At 44.1% G+C, this 26,264-nt stretch overlaps 1 protein-coding gene across 8 annotated transcripts; it reads right to left on the bottom strand.

The window, feature by feature from the left end:
* Positions 1–47: 47 nt before the first annotated feature.
* On the bottom strand, positions 48–14,880 carry LOC307024155 (uncharacterized protein). Of its 8 annotated transcripts, XR_013803856.1 has the most exons (17): positions 10,488–11,932; positions 10,193–10,332; positions 8,103–8,307; positions 7,801–7,884; positions 7,490–7,683; positions 7,251–7,392; positions 6,446–7,088; positions 6,282–6,353; positions 6,094–6,190; positions 5,883–6,002; positions 5,735–5,767; positions 5,544–5,601; positions 5,382–5,447; positions 1,611–1,661; positions 1,157–1,379; positions 996–1,053; positions 881–909 (listed from the first exon to the last, which is right to left on the bottom strand). XR_013803856.1 is itself a non-coding variant. In XM_079658022.1 (12 exons), exons 3-11 carry the CDS (start codon positions 5,892–5,894, stop codon positions 871–873), a joined length of 453 nt encoding a protein of 150 aa, XP_079514148.1. In that variant the 5' UTR covers positions 5,895–6,002; positions 6,094–6,190; positions 6,282–6,355; the 3' UTR covers positions 48–175; positions 860–870. The 8 variants fall into 8 exon arrangements, 2 of the variants coding, with proteins under 2 accessions (XP_079514148.1, XP_079514147.1); XR_013803853.1 differs by adding an exon at positions 12,373–14,880 and having other exon boundaries at positions 235–1,379; positions 10,488–10,647; XR_013803855.1 differs by having other exon boundaries at positions 235–1,053.
* Between the last annotated feature and the right edge of the window lie 11,384 nt (positions 14,881–26,264).

Here is a 26,264-nt window from a genome sequence, read left to right as displayed (position 1 = left end):
AATAAGACAGAAATACATATAGTACACACTGTAAAACAGAATGTAACGCAGGCCTAGAAACTGAACAGCAATAGGTGACCTGACAACATTACGTTGACATGCTTAATGCGTAACGTAGCATCCACACAGTTCTTTGGGCTTATGTTTTTTTTCTTCCTAAAACTGCAACATGAACCTGGTAACAAATAGAGAAAGTACAACAATCAAGAAAAAAGAATAGTAAAAACTATCATATCATTAAAAAATAGTTTTAATGTGCAACAATTGGCCAAACTGGCTATAACTCAAATCAATCATGATTGTTTATACTATATGAAAATTGTTCACTTCACTCCGAAATGGGAATGCTACATGTATTGCAGGTATCCTGAAAAAAAGATATATATCCACTGAGTTTTTAAGTAATCGGAGACAGTATATCGCAAAACTTAATTTTGTAAATGAAAGGATTTATTATTTAATGCAACATGTTAATATTAGATCCATGTAAGACTGAACGCATGACAGCTAACTTTTTACTGAAAACATGTGATATAAATGAAATCATATAGTACTGTATTTCATACCAGTATTGCCATCGTATTGACAAATTGATAGAATTGACAGGATAATATCAATGGTAATATAATACTGTGAACAGAGCCATTCCGCATACTGTACTTCTACTTATGGTACTTCGAGTACATTTAGCTGATAATACTTATACTCTTTTACTTAAACACTTTGAATTCAGGACTTTCAATTTTATTGAGGACAGGGACAGGACAAAATAAAACAGACAGATTCTGACAACTATTACATTTTGCGGCATTAGTGAACCTAATACAGATTGTAACAGTTCCCCCCCAGCAACGCTCACTCATGACGCCTTCAAATGATGGCCTGCTTCTTTTGTGGAACCTCTTCATCCTGAAATATATTTGACAAAGAGAGGTTAAATGTTTAACACTCACACTGGTTCAAGACTTTATCATTTGTGATTCAACAACGTCTACCTGCATTGCCTTTTCCTCCCGTCGCCTCTTGCAGTCTTGCGACCTCTCTTGTTCAGACCTTGGTGAATGAAAGACAAATATTAAAAACGATATAGTCTAGTTACAGTGTAAGAAATAGTTTAAAGAATGCAAATATAAATTGTAAAATTAAAGAAACATACGGCATGGGAACGTTTTTGAGGAGAACTAGGCACCACCAGTGCCTAATTTGCTGCATGTTTGTCTTGGAATATAAAAAGCACACAACCAGATGGGTCAACAACATATGTCCTGAAAAGTCTTGTATCCACAAGTGATATCAATGAAAAACTGAAATATTAAACGCTTATTTATACATACCTCATTGAAATCAAATTGGGCTCTTGCCACAATGTAAAATGTGTACTGTAAATAAAGAAATAGTATATGATGTTAGGTTGTTGTGATGCTATGGTGTTCATTGACAAATAATATTCTTCCGTGAATTTTGTTTTGGATATAAATAAATCACAGCATGTCCCTAACTATGAGCAATAATGGAGTGCATAGCATGCTGAAAGCATTATACATTTGTATACATTATTATAAACAGAAAAATAGGACTACTATATGTATACTGTACATCCAGTATCTTACCATCAAAACAAACACCCCACAGTTGTTCGACAAACCTTGTCTTGGTAGGCCCTGTCGTGTGAAAAGTCAAAAGTGTCAAAAATGACAATTACATCATACTCTTCAGTAGAATAATTTTAACAAATCTAATCTGGACATCATCCACACCAAGACTTGCCCAAGGCCCAGGGGCCTCATTTATAAAGGGATATACGCTCAAAAAATGGCGTACGGCAGTTTCTACGCAATGTTTGCGATTTATAAAATACTAACTTGACGGGAAAACGTGCGATCCTCCACGCAAACTCTAACCCATGCGTACGCACTAAGCACAAAAACGGGAGAGACGAGAAACTGGGACACCGTTGGCAGAAGGAAGAATGGAGAAATATGTGGAAATAATACCATAAATAAAATGCTACCTCCCATTTATCATATATGAAGAATTCATTTTCAAACATTGATTAAAGCCAATCTTAAAATGATTTAACAAACGCCTGTTTGAGACTCCTCAATGCACACAAAAACATAACTTGGAGAAATAAATAAAATACGGATATGTTATTTAAAACCACCTCGAATATGTTGTGTTAATGTTATGAAATGTTTTTTCAAAAATGATGCGGTAAGCAGGAGGACAGAATTACGTCTAAACTCACGCCGTTTTGCATTTCTATAGGTTGTAGATACGAGCATGGTTTTATATATGTTTTATACATGTTTAATCGTGTTTTATGCCGTTTGCCAAGACTTGATAAGTCGCTCGTAAAACACAGGAGGTATGGAAGCTAAGAGCACCATATGTGGTAAATTGTACAGCTAATATAACACAACACATTAGTTGTATTTCCTTTAACTGACAGATGTACAGGACTGTCTCAGAAAATTAGAATATTGTGATAAAGTTCTTTATTTTCTGTAATGCAATTAAAAAAACAAAAATGTCATACATTCTGGATTCATTACAAATCAACTGAAATATTGCAAGCCTTTTATTATTTTAATATTGCTGATTATGGCATACAGCTTAAGAAAACTCAAAAATCCTATCTCAAAAAATTAGAATAGTTCCTCAGACCAAGTAAAAAAAAAAGATTTATAACAGCAAAACACAATCAAACATTTGAAAATGTCCATTAATGCACTCAGTACTTGGTTGGGAATCCTTTTGCACGGATTACTGCATCAATGCGGCGTGGCATGGAGGCAATCAGCCTGTGGCATTGCTGAGGTGTTATGGATGCCCAGGATGCTTCAATAGCGGCCTTTAGCTCATTAGCATTGTTGGGTCTGGTGTCTTTCAGCTTCTTCTTCACAATACCCCACATATTCTCTATGGGGTTCAGGTCAGGGGAATTTGCAGGCCAATCGAGGACAGTAATGCCATGGTCAGTACACCAGTTACTGGTGGTTTTGGCACTGTGGGCAGGTGCCAGATCATGCTGGAAAATGAATTCCTCATCTCCATAGAGCTTTTCAGCAGACGGAAGCATGTAGTGCTCTAAAATCTCTTGGTACACAGCTGCATTTACTCTGGGCTTGATGAAACACAGTGGACCAACACCAGCAGCTGACATGGCTCCCCAAACCATCGCTGACTGTGGGAACTTCACACTGGATTTCAAGCAACTTGGATTTTGCTCCTCTCCAGCCTTTCTCCAGACTCTGGCGCCTTGACTTCCAAATGAAATACAAAACTTGCTTTCGTCTGAAAAGAGGACTTTGGACCACTGTGCAACTGTCCAGTGCTTCTTTTCCTTAGCCCAAGTCAGACGCCTCTTCCGTTGTCTTGAGTTCAGAAGTGGCTTGACCACGGGAATACGGCTATTGTAGCCCATTTCCCGGACACGTCTGTGAACAGTGACTTTTGATACCTGGACTCCAGCTTCAGTCCACTGTCTTTGAAGCTCCCCCAAATTCTGGAAGCGACTCTTCTTCACAATGCTGTTAAGGCTGCGGTCATCTCTCTTGGTTGTGCAGCGTTTCCTGCCACATTTCCCCCTTCCAACAGACTTTTTGTGGATGTGCTTTGAAACTGCACTCTGTGAACAGCTTGCTCTTTGAGAAATGTCTTTTTGTGTCTTACCCTCCTGATGGAGGGTGTCAATGACGGTCCTCTGGACAGCAGTCAGATCAGCAGTCTTCCCCATACTTGTGATTTAGTTTACTGAACCAAGCTGAGTGTTTTTCCAGGCTCAGGAAACCCTTGCAGGTGTTTCGAGTTAATTAGAAGATTCAAGTGATTCGTTGAACACCCTACTAGTATACTTTTTCATGATATTCTAATATTTAGAGATAGGATTTTTGAGTTTTCTTAAGCTGTATGCCATAATCAGCAATATTAAAATAATAAAAGGCTTGCAATATTTCAGTTGATTTGTAATGAATCCAGAATGTATGACATTTTTGTTTTTTTAATTGCATTACAGAAAATAAAGAACTTTATCACAATATTCTAATTTTCTGAGACAGTCCTGTAGAGTTGCAGTGGAGACGCTGCACACAGCTGATCGACAGGTGGGACACACACCACCAAATACAAAAACATAGTTCAGATCCAGTCGTCATGACTCCACTCCGGAGGGATTCCCCGATCATTTCTTACAGTTTCTCATCAAGGGGGGGTCTCCTGTCCCCGGTACAAACACACTGCCTGAGGAAGGCTATGTGTATTTTTTTTGTCATGAACCTTTTTCGGACCACTTATTTATTTATTTTGGTGACGATCCGACCTCCATGCTACTACTCTGGTTCAAACTGCATCCACCAAACAATATGATTTATCTCAACCTCCCCAAAATAATCAAAATCTGACACGGTGTGAAATGTCTTTTTTAGCTGTTCTGTCGTCATTTCCTGCGATCTTCTCCATGCAGTCAGTCAAAAATGAATGAATGAATGGGCGTTACTTTGACTATTTATAGGCAAATATGGGCGTCACGTGAAGCCCGCAAAAGCTGCACCGCATTTCGAGTCGGTTGTGATTTATAAAGGGTAACCGGCGTAGGAAGTGCCATACGCAATTTCCTCGCTGGTACGCAATGTTTGGTGAATCAGAAAGTGGCGGAACATTTATGGACCTATTTTTCGGATTTCTACTACATAAGCAAACTTCCCAAGTGAATCCTACGCACAGCGTTATAAATGAGGCCCCAGGGCACAAGATCTGAGCAAGGTTTCTGTCAACACAATGCATGTGAAAGTTAAGAAAAAGTACAATTTAATTGAACTTTATAAGTACTCGAAAATCAGGCAGAAAATCTTTGAACACTGTTGGAACAGGAAGAAACTTGAACTTCCAAAAAAAAAGTAATTAAGGGGTAAAACAGAACAGCCCCGCTGTCAAGTGGCATCTATGGTTCTGTTCAATGCCTTTTATTTAATACAATGCATCCCATGTTAGTTCAAATAAAACAGAGCCATAGATAAAAAAAAGATAGACAAGTGGTCTAAAACAGAACTACCACTGTCCGGATGTGATGTAACTGTTCGCCAAAAAACCTGAATGGTTTGGTGCGACTGTCATCTCTCCAGCCAGTGCCACAGAGGGGATCTGGAAAGAAAATCTCCCTAGCTTGTGGCCTCAGTATCTGTCAATATCAACAGGTATACTTTGACATACAAATGTTATATTATAAAGTTGTAGGATCTGTATTATACAACTAAATTATGCGTTGAATTTAAAGATAGAAACACTATTTTCTATTTTATTTTCTATTTTCTATTTTCGGCATGGCAAACTTCATTGTACAGTAAACAAACAATAGCAAAGACTGAACTACATGTACTTACACAGAGTGTCCAGTGTCCAGGTTCCCACACTGGAAGGAGAAGCCATTGGAGGTTTGCTGCATTTTCCTGGAAAAGCAAAAAAACTGTTGTGTTGATGTGACTACAGTAATGAGTTGGTACAAGAATATGGAGCAGCAACATGGATAAACATGATAAAAATACCGGCAGGTGTTGCATCGGATTCAGCGAAGATGGTGGAAACCAGGCAGCTATAACATGGCTGTTGGCAGAAAACATGCCATTTACTCTCTGTAACAGATGTAGTTTCATAATGTAATATCTTATAATTGTTTGGTATAATATAGTATGTTTTATACATATATTTACATATTATTTTAGAACAGCTTCAATACCTTCTCAATAACTGTAAGACAGCTCTTCAGGATCTGGCAGAATACAAACACAGTCAGTAAAATACAGAGTACATGAAACGTGCCAACAATTAAAACAAAATCAGTTAGAAAAAGTACAAGAAACAAAGAGCGTGATCACTCTGATTACCATCCCATCCATGTCATTAGCCAAACCCAAACTCCAAAAATCTGACCGTGTGAGAACTATCTTGCTCACAAAGGCTATATGTGTGTTTGGACTTTGGGTCTTGTCCAGAACCTGTGCAAGCTAAAGGAAGAAAAAAGAAAATGAAAACCGCCATTTTATGTAATATTTAGCATACATACAATATTTTGAAGTGCTGACTAGTTCACTTTACTTGTTTTTTTTAACCTCCTGAAGCTCCTGTCCCCAGCAACCTTTGCTTGCCATAATTGTGTTGATACTAAAGTCTCCCTGGTCCTTGGCATCATTCACTTGATAAAAAAATCAACAACACAAAATGTATGTCTTTATACAGTATGACTTGTATGAATACAAGTTGTCAATATCAAGCAGATAACTTACACTCCTGTTGCTCCTGACCATCTCTGTGGTGTTCTGACAATGTAGTGGCCATCAAAACTTGTGAAGGAGGAGCTGTTGAAATGAAATAATATTAGTTTTTAGTAGATATCTCCAGATAACCACATAAAATAACAAGAACATAATGATTCTAAGAAATGCTTCACCTAATGATATCCTCCCATTGACATCAAGCTGTAATATCCATATCTGCTGGGATGATTTTTCTGTATTGCTCTTTAGCTTTGTCGTTTTTTGTCACATTGTAGTGGTGTAGTATATTTCTTTGCAGAAATATGTGTGTTGAGGGTGTTGTCATGTTCAAAAAGTAATCGTTTTTCCTCATTCCTGAGAACTGTTGTTCCGCACATTGACTGTTTATGCGCCCCGCCAGCTCTGGCACAAGCTCTATCCTTCTGAGAACATCCCTTTCATCTTTGCTGTTCCCCTGGTGGAATACATCACTCAATGCATAATGCTCCGAAGAACCAGTGAGAGGGTGGCCATTTTCATCTGTTGGAACTTTGGGGTGTTTCAACCATGGCATATTCACATGAAGCTTGCCCTCTGAAGCCTGCTTCATGTTCTCCGGAGTAGGCTCCATTAACCGTCCTTGAAAAGGATGAAATGTCTCTGGCTGTCGACGGTTACCATGCACCGCCACTCTCCTTGAATAGTCATACACAGTGACATTGGGAAAATGTTTCCACGACAGCAAAAGATCCACATAATCCCGTGGGCTCTCTGCTCTGAGGTTAAATTTAACTGAATAGACAACCCCACATGGGCAAGTAATCACAGCCCAGCCACCTGAAAGCAGAGGTATAAGTTAGTAACATTATGGTAGGGATCTTTGGGGATGAAATGTGTTCAAATACATAACTCCATGATCTGTGTGAAAAACGATGCAAATCACAAAATATGAACAGGTGTAATCATCTTAGAATATAATTATGATGTTATTTCACTAACCTGAGGCACCCCAAACTTTCTCAAAGACTTTGTTATAAGTCACTCTATTTGACATCTTATCTCTAAGTCTTAGGACAAGATCTGTCTTGGAGCCTTTGGTGTCCAGACCACATTTTTTGCTGAGTGCCCTTACTTCCTCTACCTGTTGTAGAAATTAATTAGTAAGCCAATTCTGCAAATAAAGTATACTTTAATTACATGCATGTTGCATTTTCCAAATTATTTCACATTATAATCACCTTCAAGTTGATGATCTCATCAGAAAGCCGCTCCTCAGTGACCTCCAGGTACTCACTGTCATCTGACATTGTAGTTGTAGGGATCTTTTCAAATTCAGTGTTCAGGATGAGTTCAGAGTGCCTGGTTTGTGGCCCGATCCATGGTGCCCAGTTGTTGTAACTCAGAGACACAACAAAGGGGTTCTTCTTACCATCTTTAGGGACAATAGTAAAATGCATTGTTTCAGAAAGCATTCTAATTTTCATACATTCATATAATTCAGACAAACATTTGGGTCTCAATAGCTGGCTTTTCATTCTGCATTACCTACATGGAATGAAACCCCGACTGAGCATTTCCACAGCCACAGCGTCATGTCCATCATAGTCTTGGTATGGTCTCTGAATTTCACTGACTGTTATATGAAACATTTGTGATTATCTCAGATAACAACATTAGGACAACCATGTATACCCTTCTATCATATTATGTTACATGCATAAACAAATTAAATGACAATAACAGTATATGCCCAGCATGGTATTGCAAGGCACAACTTGCATAATGTCGATCTTATTGTAATTCAGACAGCAAAAAGTCTATACATGTAATATTACGGCTGATCAAACTCACCTGGCATATTAAAGACACCTTTCTTGTGAAGTTCCATCACAACAACAGGTGGATGGTATCCACATGTTACACATGCATAAATATGATCATGGTCAGTAAGGGCCTCGAAATGTAGATAGGCATGGAGAACCCTTTCCTTGTTCGGGAAAGACACTTTCTCTGTTGTCTCAATCATTTCAATAACTCTGCTGACAGCAGTATGTGTCTGGAAAAATGTTGAGAAAAAAGTAAAAATGTCAATACACATGTAAAATATCAGTTTGTGACTCACATTAATGCTAGATTAACTAATCAATACCATAACATTCCAGTTACTTTTCTGTTTCTGCCAATGTACTTGTTCTATATTATAAATCATCTTTACTAAATTACTATATTTTAATTAGATTATTGTAACCTGAGATCGATCACTCTTGCCATAACAACACTTTCTTCACTGATTTTTGAGTTACTATGGCTTTTTGGCAGAAAATGGGGATTCGGGTAATAACTAATAATAACAATACAAATTACTAAAATGTATATAGCGTAGGGATGTGCATCTCCATCACTGAGGCCGATGCGATGCGCATCTCGATACGTTACCACGATACGATACATTAACGATACCTTTGAAACACCAGGCGATGCGATACGATACGATTCACCCCTGTTGCGATACAGTTCGATACGATTTGATTCAACATTATGCGATTCGGGGCGATACGATGCGATTCAACACGATGCAAAAATAATGATACTTCAATATGGTACGACAGAGGATTTTTGTTTTATTCCTTATATGCAGCAAATCATACATTAACAAAAAAGTGCTTTACATATTTGGTACCGCACATCCCATCATGCCGTTTATTTTTTTTACCTTTAAAAGCTCTCCAGAGTACATTACAATTGTATAACACCTCACAGTTAAACAATGTAAGGATGCATTGCTCATGATTAACAATGTGCAAATAACAGCTACCATAGAGCAATGCCCATACAGCTGCCAGCCTGATGTGCTTAACACTCAGAGGCTAACACACCAGTGAGCAGAAAGCAGTGGTTTCTATCTGAACAATAAAGAAAACAAATAACCTTTCACAAACAGGTTTTTCATAACTGCTTACAGTAAGGAAGACATTTAAATTATTATTGGCCGTCACAGGCTGCTGTAAGCTAAACACCTCTCTCTGACAGAACACCTCACTGAGTGATTTAACTCATATGTCTCACTTTCAGGTTTCTCTTTTCAGCCGCAGACCCCATGTCGCCTCTTTATGTGCGTCGCTAAGTTCCTCGTACTACTTGTGTACTTTAAAGCGGCTCGGCATCGTTAACAATTTGCGAGTGATTTTTCAAGTTGACCGTCTGTAGTAATAGTGCCGCGCACATATACCATCAGGACGTTACTGATGGGGTGCGGCTGCGGAGTGATACTGTGTGTATGCAAGTCCGCATCTAGGACGGATCTATGTATCATGGCTGTAGACCTGTTAAGTAATAAAGATACCTCATACAAAGGTCTACGGATACCTGCGGTCAACTATATAGCATAAATGACTATTACACCGTCTTTCTTGAACAATCCGAAGTGTTGCCAAACGTTTGATTTGTAGGTATTTTTCGCTGCGCTGTGTTTCTCTTTCTCCTCAACTTCCGTGTGTGTTGATAACTGAGACTCTCGTTCTCCGTAGTGGCGAAGCAAATATCAAAGATCGTCTCTGCTGAACGTTGACAAGATAAGGGGATTTTATATGAATGAATCGGTTTTTTACCGATGCAAAGACGCTACGCAATCGATGCATCGCGAGTTCAACCCAAACTGTAGCCGATGTGCACTCTTTCAACCGGTGCACTCGCATCTTGAACGTTTATGCCGGTGCACCGATGCGAATCGGTGAATCTTAACATCTCTAATATAGCGCCTTTCATAAACCCATGGTTGATTTAACAGAGGGACAAACACAAAACTCACTCTGGGACATAACACACTGGGAAAATGTGGGAGGCAGATGAGGCTAACTGAAATTAACCAAGGTCTATCTTTGAATTTATTTTACATGACATCCTTCAGTAAACACAACACATTAAGTTCTAAATCTCCTCACCTGTAATGCATTCCTTATTGTCAGGCACAAATGCAGAGAAAGGATTACATGGTCATCATAATTGTGGAGCCCATCCTCCCACTCCTGGTACCTGTACATCAGGCTGCAATTCAAACATTTTTTTCGGTAGGTGGATATGCCTGAAAAGAAAATATCAACCAAAATATTACTTGCCGTCCTAATGACACCAGTAAAACTATTTCTTCTTTTATTATTTGTATTTCTAAATCACGGACATTAAGATCATACAAATGTTACAAGATAATATCAATAGTACAACTGTGCTTTTACTGACCTTCCACCACCCCTGTGGTTGTGAGAATCCTGCTTTTTGCAGTGATCAGCACTGGATCACTTAGAGGGCTATTGCATTCCTTACACCTGGCTTCTTTAGGGATGAGGTGCTTCAGATGAACATCTAGTGCAACGGCATCTCTTGACTGCTGGATGGTAGCCTGTTGGAGTTCCGCTGGAATTATTTTATTACCCGATAGGTAGTTTAGCATCCGCTTGATGCCAGTCTCACTAGGTGGATAATGGTCCTCTCCTGGTACACTATCCTGCTCAGTGAAAGTATTTGGTGGAATGGATTCTTGAATATCCGTCGACTTAACTTTCCTGAACAGTTGCCTTCTTGTGGCAAAGAGGTGCCATTTCCCAATGGCTCTATGGGTGCATGATTGTCTTGGTTTAGCAAAAGGACAATGCCAGCTGTTCTGCTTGCTGTCGTATGCAACCACAACCCTTCCCAGCCTACTGTAGTATGAAGCCTTAGGCTCATACACAGAAATGTGATGTTTGGTTTCTGGTCCACCAACAGTTAGCAGGACAGACAGGGGCACACCCTTAGCCTCTGCCTCTTGATGCCACTGTACAAGACTGGCCTTGCGCTCCTCACCAAACCATTTCTCCTGAACCATTGTAGCCAATGATTCCTTTTGCAAAGTTAATGGTTTGTTGCGTGCAGATGGGCAGTACAGCAATGATTGCAAATGCTGACATTCATAAGGCAGCATACCACTTCTTCGGGCAAAGTCAGCATTGAGTTCACATAGATGAACTTCGCACATGACTTTATGTGTTGGTCCCCAAGTATTTTTAATGACGTGTATTGGTGTTGCTGGGCCTGAAAATGTCTTCTCCATTGCAAACACACCATTGTGTTCATCAATACACTGGCTTTGCAGATGTATTTCCTTGGAGACCGTTTCAAAATATGTTGTGTGCTTGCGACGCACATGTGTTTTATAATTGTTCTTGTTTAATTTTAGATTGCAGTGTGGACAATTTACAGTTTTTTTAGGCCTATGTCACTTTTCAGGAGCAGGATGACGGGGAGCAAGGAGCAGGTGAGATGGTGGGGTGAGCTGGGCAGTTGCTGGAGTGAGCAGGTGAGATGGTGGGGGGAGCTGGGCAGGTGCTGCAGTGAGCAGGTGAGATGGTGGAGGGAGAGGGGCAGGTGCTGCAGTGAGCAGGTGAGATGGTGGGGGGAGCTGGGCAGTTGCTGGAGTGAGCAGGTGAGATGGTGGGGGGAGCTGGGCAGGTGCTGCAGTGAGCAGGTGAGATGGTGGAGGGAGAGGGGCAGGTGCTGCAGTGAGCAGGTGAGATGGTGGGGGGAGCTGGGCAGTTGCTGGAGTGAGCAGGTGAGATGGTGGGGGGAGCTGGGCAGTTGCTGGAGTGAGCAGGTGAGATGGTGGAGGGAGCTGGGCAGGTGCTGCAGTGAGCAGGTGAGATGGTGGGGGGAGCTGGGCAGGTGCTGCAGTGAGCAGGTGAGATGGTGGAGGGAGCTGGGCAGGTGCCGGAGTGAGCAGGTGAGATGGTGGAGGGAGCTGGGCAGGTGCTGCAGTGAGCAGGTGAGATGGTGGAGGGAGCTGGGCAGGTGCCGGAGTGAGCAGGTGAGATGGTGGAGGGAGCTGGGCAGGTGCTGTAAGTCGCCCTACAGTCACAGCTTTTGGCTCATGTGAATAGACATGCCGTAAAAACTGGCCCCTATTAATTATGGTCTGTGAGCAATAAAGACTATGAAAATGGCTTGCTGTTCTGCAGCTTAAGCCACACTTAACAATTGTGAACTCTGAAAACAAGAAACAATAGTAAAGTCAATAAGCTTGAAGACATTAAGCTCTCATTGTAAATAATGTGAAAATACAGACAGCACAAAAAAGAGCAATTTATTATACCTCTGTGCCTCACAGAAGAATGGCTTTTGGCATGGTATTCCACCTGAAGCCTCTGACCCAGGTATTGGCAGAACGGGCAGTGATAACTGCCAGAATTACAAATATACATTTTTGGGCTCATGGTGTAAGTGTGTGATGTGTTTCTGGTCAAAGAAAAATAAACACAAACAAAATGGTTAGGCAATAGGCAGGAATAAAATAAGTTGCATATACATTTATTTTGAAATATAGTTTATGTATAGTTTTTTCATGACTTTGCTTATACAGCAATCCTACTATTGCATAGTATAGTTATTAGTATTAGTATTAGTACAAAAACGAAGGTAAGCCATGTTAGCGTTGTGGGCTACCTTGCGCCACTTATTTTGATGTACGTTTTTGTTGATAACGTCGCAAGTTTGTATCTTTCAGTGTTGAGGTGGGCACCGTTAGATTCTGTGTCTATACGATCATAAACGATGTGTTGAATGTGCAGCTAGGATAACGGCCCTTCTACACTACAGGCATCGAAAAATGCTTTCAACGCTTCGCCCATTCACTTGAATGGGGTGACGTAGAAGATTTTTAATCTTCGCCGAACTGCATTGTGGGGAGCATGGCTTTGCAAGCATCACGAGCATCTATCGGCATCAAAAGTTGAACAATGTTCAACTTTTGAGGCTCAATGCTTGGCATCAGCCAATCAAATCCCGTTTATGCAAATCCCGCCAGTGCAAGCGCTAGCCAATCAAACCGCGTGCAAGCTGAGAGAGCCAGACCAGTTCATTTCCTCATATTTCAAACGAGATATTACGGTAGCAAATCACCCGGTTCTTTACGACCAGAACTATTTACCGGGATACAAACCGGAGGAACCAGGCATGGAGGGAGGTGGCAGAGACAGTGGGTGAAACTGGTAGGTTTTTCGCCTGTTTGGAGACTTTATATCCAGTTTACTTCGTTTTAACATTGCTATTGCTTTGTATGTCGGGGGCGAGAGATTCATGTGATTGGTTGTTGGTCGCGTTGCTCGCAAAAAATCGCCAAGATTCAGATACGCCCAGCTTCAAGATTTTTTGATGCCTGTAGTGTAGACGGGCCGTAAGTAATAAGGGAGCTAGGAGGGATTTTCGGTGCAGTAATAGGTTAGCATTTTTTGCTCTGGGCTAATTCAGAGGCTCACTGTTAGCATTGTGTGTTTTTTTTGTAAAAAATGTTATATGGATATAAAATATTCTTAATTAATTAAATATTAAGGTTCCTTAGACGTTGTTTCCTGCAAATGATGCGATTCCGGCCCCGGAACCGGGTCCGTAGGGCCTAAGAAAATAATATATTACTTTCAATCAACACATTTTCAACCGCAGCAAAAACAAATAGTTAATTTATTCAGGTATACTTACCTCCATCGTACTCTGACGCTATGATTAACAGAACAGAACTGCTACCGCGGAAACAGGGGCCGTTTCTCAATCGCGAGGAAACTGGCTTCCAAGCCAATATTTCAAGGATACTACGTCATCGAGTGCCGCCGAAGGACTGTTCCAATCTCCAGCATACTTGGAATTCCACCGAGGCCACGTCCTTGGTTTGGGGGTAATTTCGAGGCTGCACATGGGTAGACTTTGCATCCTTCAAATCCCCACAATGCTTTGCGCACGGACCAATTTCAAAAAACCCTTGCGGAGAATGGCTGAAACGACGCAGCACAGCACACATTTAAATGTAAGTATGTAGTGGCGTAGAACATGTGTTGGTAAATATGTTACTTTGTTGCATTTGTTATCACCAAAAATGTGTTCCGTGAAAGTAAAGCAAGTTCATAATTAGATAGACATCGTGAGGTATTTATTTTCGGTACAGTTTATGTTGAAACTGTTAGAGAGAGTGGGACACTTGTTAGCCTGTTCCATTCTTCTTTGTTTTCCGAAGCCGTGGCTTGGAAGTATACTTGCTTCGTTTCTGAAGGAAGTGACTTGGAATTATGCTACTACCAAGCCAGTATCCTCGCGATTGAGAAACGGCCAGGATGTCACGTGCCTCAAAGGTTGAGAAGGAGGGGCGTCCCGTCACGTGCCTCAAAGGTTGAGAAGGAGGGGTGTCCCGTCACGTGTCTCAAAGGTTGAGAAGGAGGGGCGTCCCGTCACGTGTCGCAAAGGTTGAGAAGGAGGGGCGATCTTGAGGTTGAGAAGGAGGGGCGTCGAGGTACTGCGCACTGCAGTGAGGGGCTTCTCGCTCAATCATGTTCCCATTAATGCACCGGGCTACAGTTGAATTTTCTAATGCTACACTCCCCACACGCACATACACAGTACCCGCGACTGTTACAATGAAGGCTCGATAATCAGCTCACGGCATTTAGGTGTAAGCAGGGGTAGAGGGTGGACCCAGCGCCATATAGATAGAAGAGTTACGACAACGGAAGTCCAAAAACGGTTATCGTCACGTGGTTCATGTAGACGAGGATCGTTCCCCGGAAGTTCATGGAGGGCAATGTGAATGCATTGATAACAGGAGATAGAACTACGATTTTTGGTAATTATTAGTGAATAAAGGTTTTGATTTGCAATATTTATACAACAAATCGATATGTGTATGTATTTACATCAATATGTTTTTAAAAATAAAAATAGAATTTGCTAATATTAAGTGATAATATTAGGATTAGTGTGAACAACTAGTTTACATGTTAGGCTAACAGTGCCTTGGTTAAAGAGCCTGTTGCTGTTTATTTACAGCTTTGAATTCTTTAAAACCAATATTATCTTCTCAAACTTGTATGGTAGTCAGGAGCATCACTTTCTAATGTTTATTGATATATTTAGAGGGAGGGGATCTAAAGAAATGCTTCAAAATTCAGATTAGATTAATTTCTACCATTTTCTTAAATTCATGGTAGTTTCAGTAATCCCATGGTAATTGAGGACACAAGTTATCTAAATGACTAATGTCATCTTTATGGCTTTCAGAAAGGACAGGAGACCGACAGGTGACTATCAAAGGACTAGCAGCAGCAGCAGCAGCAGCAGCAGCATGATGATGATGATGTTAAATGTGTTGTTTTAGGAACATCCATTGCAAATACATGGAATTCAATAAACATTGAATAGCATATCATGCAGTTTGTCTGTGCCTTTTCCTCCGTGTTGTCCTGGTTTGCTGTGCTCCCTCCTAGTCGCCACCATGGTTTGCTGTGCTGCCTGGGGATTCTCAAATCGCTCCGAGAAAGGAGTACGAATGTACGGCTTCCCCACTGACACAGAGCGGGGGAACAAATGGCTGGCTCAAGTCAGCAGGAGCAATTTCACGACCAAAACCAAAAAAATATATGAGGTAATTATATACAAACACTGCATTTGCACTTTTTCACAAAACAAAAACCACACCATTGGGAAAGCTTCATGTTTTGTTTAATACAAAAAAACAGGGAAAGGCTTCAAAAACACTGAGAGTTGAGACTCAGGGTGCAGGGTGAGGGTCTCAGTGCAGGTATTCAGGCTCCATTGAATCCCCCTCTGGTTCTTGTGCTGAAAGAGGGAGTAACAGACAGGAGAAAGGGTTATACAAACCTATATAGCACACCTATTGGATGGGAAATTGCCTTGGGGAGATAAGGTGTGGTCTTTGTTCCCAACTGAAGTTATGGAACTTTATTATTTGTGAGTTTAACAAAGTATGACAAATGGCATCAGTAACAGATGTGATATGAATTTCTATAAAGTTGTCTCACATTCTTGGTCATATTTTATATACAGTATGTAATGAGTATAACATGTCCAGTAAGTATAAAGTGTTTCCTAATGCTGTGTATTCAACCACTATGGAATATGTATGTGGGCAGACAAAACTGAGTTGTTCTGTGTGCGAAGTAACCTCAAGTCACTCCGCAGGCACATTTTGATGCGGACCAGTTTGTCAAGACAAAAAAGGGCAAGACTAGGCTGAGAGCAGAGGCTATACCCACCATCTTCGTGCATCGCCCTGTGGTCAAAAAGAGCAGGGCCCCTGCACCACGATTCACCCCGGGACCTGTATCTACAAAGCCCATAGCTCATGATCACAGCTATAGTGTGAAAGGTGACACAGGTATAATAAGTATGAACTCTTAGTAACAAAAGTAATATTTCTTATTTTTAAGTGGTATAATATTTTAAATGTTCGAAAATGTACAGTGCCATGTCTTCTACTTACATTAGTCTCAAAGATTGAGGGAAGAAGGGATGAGGAGACTGAGAGAAAGGAAAGTGAGGGTGAAGAAAGAGAGGACATGGCTAGTGAGGAGAGACAGGGAGGGCGGACACCACCCACTCAGCCAGCAGCCAGTCAGCATACGAGGGAACCAGCAGCCAGTCAGCATACAAGGGAACCAGCAGCCGGTCAGCATACGAGGGAACCAGCAGCCAGTCAAACAGATCTATTAAAAAAATTAAAGAGAAAATTAAAGAGCCAAGAAGGAATAACCAAAAAAGCAAAGGCTGCACTAAGAAAAATCAGGAAGGAAAATGCAGCTCTCAAGAAAACGATGAAAATTAGGGACAAGAAATATAAGAAAACGTTTTCAAAAGACCAACTTAAGGCATTAGGCAGACTCACCACAAAGGGGATGAAATGGAGCAATGAGACAATTAAGAAGGCTTTAAAATTTGCTTTGCGTGCGGACCAACGGGTTACAAAACTCTGCAGGAATTGCAGATTCCCCGTCCAGGAATAAGGACACTGCAAAGAAGGATGCAATGTGTTAGGTTTGAGCCTGGTGTGTTGACAGAGGTCTTTGATTTCCTAAAATTGAAGGCAGATAGATTGACAGACCTTGAAAGGGAGTGTGTGTTGACCTTGGATGAAATGGCAATCACACCAAGTGTGGAGTTAGACATGATTACAGGCAAACTGTACGGTGATGTGACTTTACCAGGTCACACAGGGGTGGCAACACATGCTTGTGTGTTTATTTTTGGCTGGAAACACAACACGGTGGAAGCAAGTAGTGGCATATCATTACACTGGCAATTCTAGCAATGGAGCAGAGTACAGGCCAATCATTATTGATATAATACAGAGGGCAGCATCCATAGGGCTACATGTGCTTGATGTCACCACCGACATGGGTAGCCCTAACCGAGCCATGTGGAAATCCTTTGGGGTGGACCAAAATAAAACATTGGTGCCACATCCAGCAAAACCAGACAGGCAGCTTTATTTCATGCCTGATGTCCCACATCTGGTAAAAAATTGAAAAAGTGCCCTTGTCCGTGGGCAGGTCTTCATAATTCCTGAGGATGTTGTTAACAGAGAGAACCTCCCCTCTAACAAGGTTTCTGTGGTCCCCATTAAGGACTTATTGACCTTTCAGGAAGGGATGGCCTCAAAAATAGCTCCCCATCTTTCAGCTGCAGCCATCGAGCCAAGTCACTTTGATTAGATGAAGGTTGGTCTTGCTCTAAATTTGTTCAGTAAAGCTACAAGTGCTGGGCTGAAATACATGGTGCAGCAAGAAAACCGCCCTCTGTCCTACCTGACGACATCGTGGTTCCTGGAGCAGGTTGATCGTTGGTTTGATCTGATGTCATCTCGCCATCAAATTACAGCCCTGAGCAGGCTCAAGATGGAGGAGTATACCAAAACGCCATCACCGTCCTCCAGAACATCGTCCATCTGTTTCGTGGGATAAAGATAGGTCAAAAGGGAGGTTGGAAGCCTGTTCAAACAGGGGTGATAATGGCAACAACATCAATTTTGGCCATACAAGAGAAGATACTTACACAAGGACACAGGTTTGTGCTAACGTCAAGGTTCACACAAGACTGCCTTGAAAATACATTCAGCTGTGTGAGGTCTAAAAATCCTGTCCCAACTCCAGTGGAATTCCATCATGCACTGAGAATCAATCAATGTTTATTTATATAGCCCAATATCACAAATAGCCCAGAATCATATCTGTGGGGCAGTTCCACACCACCATCAGCTCTGGGAGCTACCAGGAAGACCACAGTAGCTTTTTGGCAGACTTCCTGGACACAGGGGAGCCAAAAATCACTCCATCAGTCAGAGTGGAACAGCTGATGGCGGTGAACAGAGCAGCTGCACCTGACCTCACAAAAACTGAGAAATGTATTCTCTTCCATCTTGCAGGCTACATCGTCCACAAAATCATCAAGTTTGCCAGCATCTGTGAAAAATGCAAAATTGCAACAGAGCACCATGATGAGACTCCTTCTGGTGACAACAGCTTGTTAGTGGACTTGAAAGACTTCAAGGCAGGTGCTCTTTGTCGTCCCTCACAAGAAGCCTTTGACTTCATTCACCAAATTGAGGAACTATTTAGGACCAAGACTGGTTCCTCCCTCATGCAGCTCCCCAACGCAGTGGGTGTCTTGGAGAAAGAAGCTCAAGCCCTTTCCAGCAGGCTTCCGTCATGCTGTGGAGTACAACAAAAACTCGTAAAAAGATTCATATGGCTGAGGCTGAGAATTGAGGCCAAACAAATCAGAAATGACAGAAAAAAATAATAATTAAAAGATGGCCATTTTGGAAGCAAGAGCCAATCCAAAAAGGTGAAAAGGAACAACAGCAGCCAAGCTACCACATCCAGCAACCCCCAAACAGATCCACAGCTGCAATCATTTCCATTAGTCGTTGCAATGGAAATATTTCGACTAAACATTGCTCTTCCACCTGCCAGCATCCAGCTAACATCACTGCCCCTCCACCCGTAATATCACTGCCCCTCCACCTGCCAACATCACTGCCCTCCACCTGCCAGCACCCAGCCAGAGGAGCGCAAATAACAAAAACAAGCAAGGTGTCCCGTCATGTACCTGGAAGTTTGGGTTGGCAAAATGGAGTAAGAGAGGGACTTGAAAAACCTTGGTGGCTCTCTACTCATGTTGTTACAGTTGTCTTGGTTACAGCTCTCAAGTTTTTTTTTTTTCCATTTCCACATCTTTAGAAAATATGAAATAAAAAATTGAAGTGAAATCAACCTCTTCTCTGGAGAACAAACTTTGATTTCTCTGTCTTGTGAGTTTGCAGTCTTGCAGTTTTGCTCCTGCACCTGTAACATCACTGCCCCTCCACTTGCCATACAGTAGGTTACTAACAAGATTACTTATATAATACAGTGATAGAATACATGTTTAGTATGCTTACTTATATACAACAGTAGTATTAAACTTACCTTGTGTTTTCCCTCTCACTTAAGTCCCTCTCCCTTTGCCATCAATCCAAAATCAGCTGAGCTGCAACATTATACAGACAGGTAATAATCAACATAATCACAAGGACACAATATGGCTCTGCTAAAAACACTCACTCTTATACGCACCAAAGTTATATTTATCTAGTATTTAACTCTCTCCACCCCCGCATACAATCCCGTTTAGAAGCCCCTCTTCTCTAATTCAACAACGTTGGACGAAATGACATTAAGAGAACGGAATTTACAATTAAAAGGCTGTTCAACGTGTGTTGCTAACTTGATCCAGTATCCTAGCTTAATCTGTTATCTTTAAACGTTCGCAAAATCTACTAATTTAGGGATAATCCACTGACATCCTTTAATACACATGTTAATTTGAATCAGATGTACTGATAATATCCGCAATATAAATCTTTAAACTTCTTCTTACCTTTAAAAGTCCGTCACGAACGGTCTATTATGCTGCAACTCTACAGCTCTGCTAGCCTTGGCGCTAACTTCCGGGGAACGATTGAGAGGCTCCACAATCCGCCATTGCTGTAAAAAAGTGGTCCATTGGAGTGAACGGAGATGACGTAACTCTCAGTCTATATGGCGCTGGGTGGACCCAACCTCCGCTATGGGGGTCCGGGGGTGGTCCCCCGGGAAGATATTATTTTTTAAAATATTGAAGTTAAAAGCATCAATCTGGTTCACTTTGAGAGCAAAATTGAGAGATCTTCTTCTTCTTTCGTGTAACGTCAGAGGTCCAACTCGGTGTCGTGTAGCCATGCCCGCATCTCGTCCGTACGTCCACACAGCAGCTTTGAAAAAATCTTGGAGCTGGGCGTGTCTGAGAGCTTGGGGATTTTTCGCGAGCAACGTGACCAACAACCAATCACATGAATCTCCCGCCCCTGACATACAAAGCAAAAAACCCCGGGGATTTTAGGCGAGCAATATATATATAAACTCCCCAAACAGGCGAAAACCTACCAGTTTCACCCACTGTCTCTGCCAACTCCCTCCATGCCTGGTTCCTCCGGTTTGTATCCCGGTAAACAGTTCTGGTTGTAAAGAACCGGGTGATTTGCTACCGTAATTTTTCTCGTTTGGAGTCTGGCTCTCCTAGCTTGCACGCGGTTTGATTGGCTAGCGCTTCCAGCTCAGCTTCAAAAGTTGAACATTGCTCAACTTTTGAATCCTGAAAATCCTGAAAATCTTGGAAATCTTCGCTTTGCTTCCCCACGATGCAGTTCAGCGAAAAGCGAGGCAAAGTGACGTCACTCCCATTCAAAGTCAATGGGCAGAGAATCGTTGGAAGATTTTTTTAAAGCTGCTGTGTGGACGTACCAGTCGAAGAGGCTAGCTTCCGAGGGTGGTCTATATAAAGGGATATCTATGGATACAGACCTCAACACCCATGAAACAGAACTGTAAACAGATTTACCTCCCACGGCGCCGGGTCTGATTGCCCCTCATCTGACTCGTTAGAATGCCAGAACTATACATCAACCTGTTGTGTTTCCTTGCCTAAGTGGCACTGCAGAACTGAGAAAGTGATGTGACAATTATCAGTTAACCTACCAGTGGCGACTGGTCATTAGGGGAAGGTGGGGCACAGGTGGGGAACAGCTGTGCCCCACCTAGGTTGCGGTCCAAAAATCAGCTCCTAACGTCTAACCCAGGGGTTGGCAACCCGCGGCCCTCGAGCCGCATGCGGCCCTTTAAGCCCTCTGCTCTGGCTCCATTGAGCTTAGAAAAAAAATAAGGAGGAAACAAAATAAAAGTATTTGTAGGACTATTTATATTTTCTTGCATGGTTGAAAATGTTTTGTATCTTGTATTTTGAGGTGATACTGTGACAAATAAATAAAAAACTAAACGGTTTTAATTAGGTCAACTAAAATATATTGTAGCGACCCTGCAGTGCTGAACTGGGAGAGACTCACAAGGGGATTGTTGGGGGGAAGACGTTGCCCTAGTTAGCCGGATAGGGCGGGGAGAAAAAGGGGGTGGGGTTTACAAGTGACCGGAAGAGGGTCAAGCTACGGCGGGAGAGCTAGTGAGGGATCCTGAGAGAGCTAAGAGACAATACCGCTACCTATCTTTGTTGTTTTGGGCAGTCTTCCAACCCCGGGGTTTAGTCTGTTTGTAGGGTAATAAAACCCGGATAAATTACAGCCATCGTGTCCTCCTCATTTAAGTAGTTAGCCACCCGTGCGGCGGAGCCGCGAACGCTACATTGGTGTCAGAAGTGGGATCTCCCCAGCCCCCAGTCCCCGCACTACAGTTGGCTAACTACGCTAGCATCGCTAGCCACCGCCGGAGGACCGAAATGGCTGAACACGGTGAGAACACGGACTTATATGCCCCATACACCCCCCCAGAAACACCACGGAGGAAGCCAACCAGCGATGCACAGGTAGTAAGGAGAAAGGGAAAAAAAACAACCTACTCACCCCTTGCTACACTGCTGACGGACCTTCCGGAGGAAATAAAAGGAAGTCCGGTTAAGTTTGCTGCAGCCACCGGATTGCTGACTGAAAGAGCAGATGTAAACAAAGACACGTGTGGACCGGCTCCGGTGGATGCCCAACCAAAATCTATCCCGGAGTTGGAGAGAGACATAACGGCAAGTAAATGGGGTGGCCAACAAAAATCTATCCCGGAGTTGGAGAGAGACATAACGGCAGGGAAATGGGGTGGCCAACCAAAATCTATCCCTGAGTTGGAGAAAGACATTACAGAAAGTCTAGAGGAACGTTTTATGCAGAAAATGAGCATTGCAATGGAGCGTGCTTTGGGAAATGTTCTCAATAACTCAAAAAGTGACATTAAATCCATGAGGGGAGGGGAAGCACAAGATGTTGGGGCTAAACCTCATGAGCCCTATTGCAATGTAAATTCTAACCATGCTACTGACAATGCCAGTGTGAGCTCCGAACCTGCTAACGTTAAGGATGCTCATATCACTGTTGATGTCCCATGCCCAACAACAACCCCCCACCCAAGTACATGCCCCAAAGCAAATACCTACACCGCCAATGGACTCGGCCAAGGTAGCTCCCTGACTGCGGGCTCGGCTAGTCCCTCTACTACCAATAGCCAAACCAGCGATGTGGTAGCTGCTCTGACCACCGCCCTCACCACGGCATTGATGAATGTGCAGGGACCGACACCTTTCCCCAGGGAAGGCCAGCTAAAGGTCGTACGCTATGATGGGCTCACTTCATGGGAAACGTACTGGGCCCAGTTCAACCTCCTAGCGACTGCGAATGGCTGGTCCCCTGCAAAGAGAGCAGTCCATTTAATATCCGCCCTGGAGGGTGAAGCTAGAAAAGTACTACTTGATGTGACTGCTGCTGATCTTGAGAACCCACTAGCTATTTCCAGAGCACTGGAGAGACGTTTTGGAAACACTGCCCCTGCAGTTGTGATGCGGCAGAGGTTTAATGAGCGGATGCGGGGTCCTGGAGAGAAGCTAGGAGTTTTTGCAGCGGAACTGCGCTACCTGGCTCAAAGAGGATTCCCCGATTTCGATGATGCAACCCGCTTGGTGCTAACGAAGGAGGCATTCATCCGTGGCCTGCAGCCCATCCCATTACGACAGCAAGTCCGGCTCGCAGACCCACAGACCTTGGGAGCAGCTCTAGAGAAAGCACTGGTGGTGGAGGACATCTTCCTGGAGGGTTTTGAAAATGGCTCCACGCAGACATTGACACGACCTAAGGCTCAAACGTATAAGCCTCCTAGACCCAACCCTCCTCCGCTCGGCACAGAGAGCCCACCGTTGCCCCCAGAGGGTCGACAGAGTCAAGCCTGCTATAATTGCCACCAAAAAGGCCATACATGGCGCTTTTGTCCAGCTCCTGTCACCGCTCCGGAGGGTTCAGCGCCGGGAAACGGGCGGGGCTCGGTGTAGAGGGGAGTCGACCGAGCCAACCCTTGCCCCCCAGAGACTGTGACACTCAACCGGTGATTAGAATACTCCACCTCCCCTCTGCTCACGCCCTTTGCTCCCTTGACACCTTCCCCACAGACTGCTGCAGAATACCTGTACTGGTCAATGGTCAAGGGACCCATGCCCTGCTGGACTCAGGCTCCACTGCAACTGTTCTACACCCGGATCTCCTGCCAGCCGGAACTCAACCCCAAGCCACCGAGGTCCCTCTCATTACCATCACCGGGGGAGAGGCTCCCATGCTGGGGAGGTGTGAAGCACTTATCCAAGTAGGAGCATATTCAGTGCGGCAACCGGTCTGGGTTGCAAAACTCAGAGAGAACTGTGTGATTGGACAAGACTTTCTGTTTAGGGCAAGAGCAACATTGGATTTTAACGCACAAGCTATTACCTTTCCAGGCGGGGAGTCTATCCCCTTCCTCAAGGAGGGCGCCGGGGACGTTGTAGTGCAGGGAGACCCACCAGGTTGGCTGGATCCTCCACAGTGGGGGCCCCCTTTCGCAGAGAGCCCTATTCCCCCACTGGATGAAAACCACCCACCATCAGACTCGGTGGTACACGGCCAGCCACCGGTACCGGCCATTGTACAGACCGCAACTGTAACCCCCGAGGCTGAAATGGAAGCCGCAGCGAATTCAACGGTCGCAGACCTTTTGGAGGAGAATCGGGAGGGCCTGACCTCAGATCAACAGGATAAGCTCTGGGACCTTTTGTATAAGTATCGACACAGTTTTTCCACCCACCCCAACGATGTAGGCTGCACACACTTGGTCCAGCACTCTATCGACACAGGGGACGCACAGCCAATCCGGCAACGGCCTAGGCGAGTCCCCTACGCCCGCAAAGCAGCTGCTAACCAAATGATACAAGAGATGAAAGAGGCTGGCATTATCGAACCTTCAGAAAGCCCCTGGGCTTCCTCGGTCGTAATGGCCCCAAGAAAGGCCGGAGGCTGGAGGTTTTGTGTCGACTATCGGCCGTTGAACGACAAGACTGTAAAAGACTCCTATCCACTGCCTCGGATAGATGAGTCTCTTGACTATGTGGCCGGCTCTGCATGGTTTTCCTCTTTGGACCTCCGGAGCGGTTATTGGCAGGTGGCCATGGCCCCAGAGGACAAAGCCAAGACTGCCTTCACCACAGGACGTGGCCTGTGGCAGTTTACAAACATGCCATTCGGGTTGTGTAATGCCCCAGCAACATTCGAAAGGCTAATGGAGAAGGTCCTCGCTGGTGTGCCCCCGGAGCGTTGTCTCATCTACTTGGATGATCTCCTCGCACATGGACCCAGCTTTGACTCCGCGCTCGAGAACCTGAGGGAGGTTTTAGAGCGGATCAAGGGTGCAGGCCTAAAGCTTCATCCTGGGAAGTGCATGTTGCTGCGACGTGAGGTCTCCTTCCTGGGGCACCGAGTCAGTGGAGCCGGCATCAGGACGGAACCGGACAAGGTTGGAGCCGTCCGGGACTGGCCCACCCCCACAGATATCCACCAGCTGAGGTCCTTTTTAGGATTAGCGTCCTACTACCGGCGTTTTGTGGCGGGATTCTCGACGGTCGCTGCGCCTATGTTCAGCTTGATGCGCAACGACACACCCTTTAAGTGGGGACCTGACCAGGATGCAGCGTTCCAACAGCTGAAGCGCGTATTATGCGAAGACCCGGTGCTGGTTGCCCCTAACCCAGAGCTGCCATTCCTCCTTGACACGGATGCCAGCAACACGGGCATTGGCGCTGTACTCTCGCAGTTAACCCCAGAAGGAGAGCGGGTTGTTGCGTATCACAGTCGCACCCTTGATAAACCGGAGAAGAACTACTGTGTAACTCGCAAAGAACTGCTGGCGGTGATTGATGCTGTGGGGCATTTCAAGCATGTCCTCTGTGGCCTCCCATTCATCATCAGAACCGACCATGCTGCGTTGAAGTGGCTTATGTCCTTTAAGGAACCGGAAGGACAAGTAGCAAGGTGGATCGAACAGCTCCAGGCTTTTCAGTTCACCATACAACATAGGGCTGGAGAAATTCACACGAACGCAGACAGTCTCTCTCGCCGGCCGTGCGCCCCAGGTTGTTCCCACTGTGACCGTGCTGATGAGCGGGAAGCGGTGAACCTGAACCCGGGGATGGTGGTCTGTCGGGCCCTCTTACCCAACAATGCGAATAGGTGGAGAGAGATGCAGCTTGAAGACCCTGACCTTAAAATGGTCATGGGATGGCTGGAGTCCGACGTGCGGCCGCCTTGGGATGAGGTGGTTGCCCTCTCTGCCACCGTCCGAGGACTCTGGTCTCAATGGCCGGGAGTGGAACTCCAGGAAGGAGTCCTGAAGAGGTGCTGGCGGGAACCCGCCACCGGAGAGGAACGCTGGCAAGTCGTTGTACCTAAAGACCTCCGCAAAGAAGTGCTCCAGGTGCATCATGGATCCCCTGGAGTTGGACACTTCGGAGTAACAAAGACGTTGCGGCGACTAAGACAGACATTCTATTGGGGCCTGAGCCGGAGGGATGTTGAGGACTACTGCCGCCGCTGTGATGCCTGTACGGCTCGTAAAGGACCCCAGGGCCAGTCCCGTGCACCCTTGCAGCAACATTGTGTGGGGGCACCGATGGACCGAGTAGCCGTCGATATACTGGGGCCACTCCCCCGTACTACTGGAGGGAATCGGTATGTGCTAGTCGCCATTGACTACTTCACAAAATGGCCGGAAGCGTATCCCCTGCCTGACCAAGAGGCAACCACCGTAGCAGAGGCCTTGGTGCAAGGGATGTTCAGCCGCTTTG

This window comes from Notothenia rossii (assembly GCF_949606895.1).
Source record: "Notothenia rossii genome assembly, chromosome: 1".
NCBI classification, from domain to species: Eukaryota; Metazoa; Chordata; class Actinopteri; order Perciformes; family Nototheniidae; genus Notothenia; species Notothenia rossii.
Note: the sequence above shows the minus strand (reverse complement) of the source record. Positions and strands in the feature narration are given on the sequence as shown.